The 2,072-nt window shown below is 58.5% G+C and overlaps 1 protein-coding gene across 1 annotated transcript; it reads right to left on the bottom strand.

Moving 5' to 3' along the window:
- Nucleotides 1-6: 6 nt before the first annotated feature.
- Nucleotides 7-1,967, bottom strand: RAB7B (RAB7B, member RAS oncogene family). The gene is made up of 5 exons (XM_009327350.1): nucleotides 1,915-1,967; nucleotides 1,637-1,763; nucleotides 1,130-1,345; nucleotides 603-728; nucleotides 7-108 (listed from the first exon to the last, which is right to left on the bottom strand). Exons 1-5 carry the CDS (start codon nucleotides 1,965-1,967, stop codon nucleotides 28-30), a joined length of 603 nt encoding a protein of 200 aa, XP_009325625.1. The 3' UTR covers nucleotides 7-27.
- Nucleotides 1,968-2,072: the final 105 nt, after the last annotated feature.

The following is a 2,072-nucleotide window of genomic DNA, read 5'->3' as shown; positions in this document are numbered from 1 at the left end:
GCCTGGAGCGCGGCAGCGTGCCCGGGGTCAGCAGCAGCTCTTCTTGGGCTTGTCATTGGGAGTAAGTTTGATGGAGTCGGTTAAATAACTCTCAAAAATCCCTTTATACTGGAAAAAGCAGAGAAGAGAAAGGGTGAGTGACGTTAGCTCAGAGTTTAGCCTGAGCGGACCTAAGGACTGGGGAGCACAGGTGCAGTTTCTATTCGTGATTAAAGACAAAATCCAGGGAAAAGCCGCCTGGCTCAGCTGAGGAGTGGGGCCACCCCGCTTGCTTGGCGTGGGGACACGAAGGTCCCCGTGGGACGGCCGCTAGAGGACAGTGCTAGCGCACTGTGCGGTGCCGCACGCCCCATTCCTGTCACCACAGGCAAAGAGAAATAACAATTCTTATTCTTCTCTAACTTGTTTTAGATCTATTTTAAGAACTCAAACACTGATCTGTTTCTCTTCCTGGGGCTCTCCTACACGTTATGAATAGAAGATATTCTGCATCAGAAGGTGGGCTGTGAGGGTCTGTCGGATCAGCTCCGGGGAGCGGCTGAGTCCGGCTCCCACCCAAATCCCTGCTGCGGGCACAGGCTTGGTGCGGGAGCGATGCTCACCGTTGTTAATGCCTGCTTTGCGAGGGTCTCGAAAGCCTCTGCAACGTTGATGTTATTCTTGGCACTGACTTCAAAATAAGGGATGTCTTTCTCCTTGCACCAGGCTGAGGCAATCTCCTTGGGTACCTGCAGGAAAAGAGGATGGAGCCACGACACAGCCCTGTGCAGGGCTGCCCGTAGCTGCTGGAGAGTTGGCAGAGGGGACGCTCTGGGACCATCCAGCCACTGCAGGGTGAGGGCAGGATGCCGGCAGCGCAGGCAGCTATCTGAGATGCTTAGTTCCTGCTGCCTTCAGTGGGGACAATCTCTGCTGCGAAGGGCAGTGGAGGGATGCTGCTTGTGCCCTCCGAGGGGCATGGGGGAGGCGGCAGCACTGGGTGCCCAGCCGCTCCTCGCCCGGGAGCCCTGGTTTTCATGTGAGCATCGGAAGAAGGCTGGTTCTACAGGCGAAGGATCAGCGCTTGTAAACTTTTGGGGTACTAAGGCATCCCAATCCATGCACCCCGTTCTCTCTCCTCCACCCTTACCTGCCGATCGCAGATGTCTATTTTGTTCCCCAGCACGACCATGGGGAAATCTTGCTCCCTTGGAATGACCTTCTCCAGGAAGTCATCTCTCCAGTTGTCTAGGGACTCAAAGGACTCCCTGTCTGTCACGTCAAAGGCCAGCATGCAGCCGTCTGAGCCTTTGTAAAAGGTCGACACCATGGACCGGAATCGCTCCTGTCCCCCTGTGTCCCAGATCTAGGGCAGAGAAGGGCACGGGTACAGACACATGACACGAGCGGCGCGGGTGTTTGCAGCCCTGTGCTCTGTTAAGATCAGGGGACCAGCTTCAGGGAGTGCTGAGCCCCCAGAACTCATGCGGGATTTCAGTATAGTTCATGGATGCTCAGGGCGGCTGAAAATCAGGCCCTGCAAATCCAGTCCCGCACCTCATGACACCAGTAGACCTCTGGGGACAGCAGGACATGGTGGGACACACGTGCCCGCGGGATCCGGGCAGGCACCCCGGGCAGTCCCAGCCCCACTCACCTGCAGTTTCAGGGGAGTGTTGTCCACCGCGAGGACTTTGGTCAGGATGCTGGCGCCCAGCGTGGTGCGGTAATCTTCGTAAAACGTCTTGTGCACGTATTGGTGCAGGAGGGAGGTTTTGCCCACGCTGGCGGGACGGAAGGGACGCGGGTGAGGATTTGTACTGCAAAGCCGGGCTCAGGGGGTCGGTCGCAGCAAGGACGGGGGCTGCACACCCACAGGCTCCCGGACCAGTGCACACGTGGGGCTTCCCTCCCATCGCCAGTGCTGCTCCTTACCCCAGAGCTCCTATGATAATTATCTTCAGATCCACCTTCTTGCTGGCATCCATGGACAGGCCCTGTGGGACAAGAAGGGGTCACCCGGCTGCGGGGATGGGACCGGCTCCCGGCGAGCCCCCCGACACCGGCGGGGGGGGGGGGGGGGGCCCACCGCC

Source organism: Pygoscelis adeliae, unplaced genomic scaffold, assembly GCF_000699105.1.
Source record: "Pygoscelis adeliae isolate BGI_AS28 unplaced genomic scaffold, ASM69910v1 Scaffold197, whole genome shotgun sequence".
In the NCBI taxonomy this organism is placed as follows: domain Eukaryota; kingdom Metazoa; phylum Chordata; class Aves; order Sphenisciformes; family Spheniscidae; genus Pygoscelis; species Pygoscelis adeliae.
The sequence above is the reverse complement of the archived record's forward strand: the minus strand, read 5'-3'. Positions and strand labels throughout refer to the sequence as shown.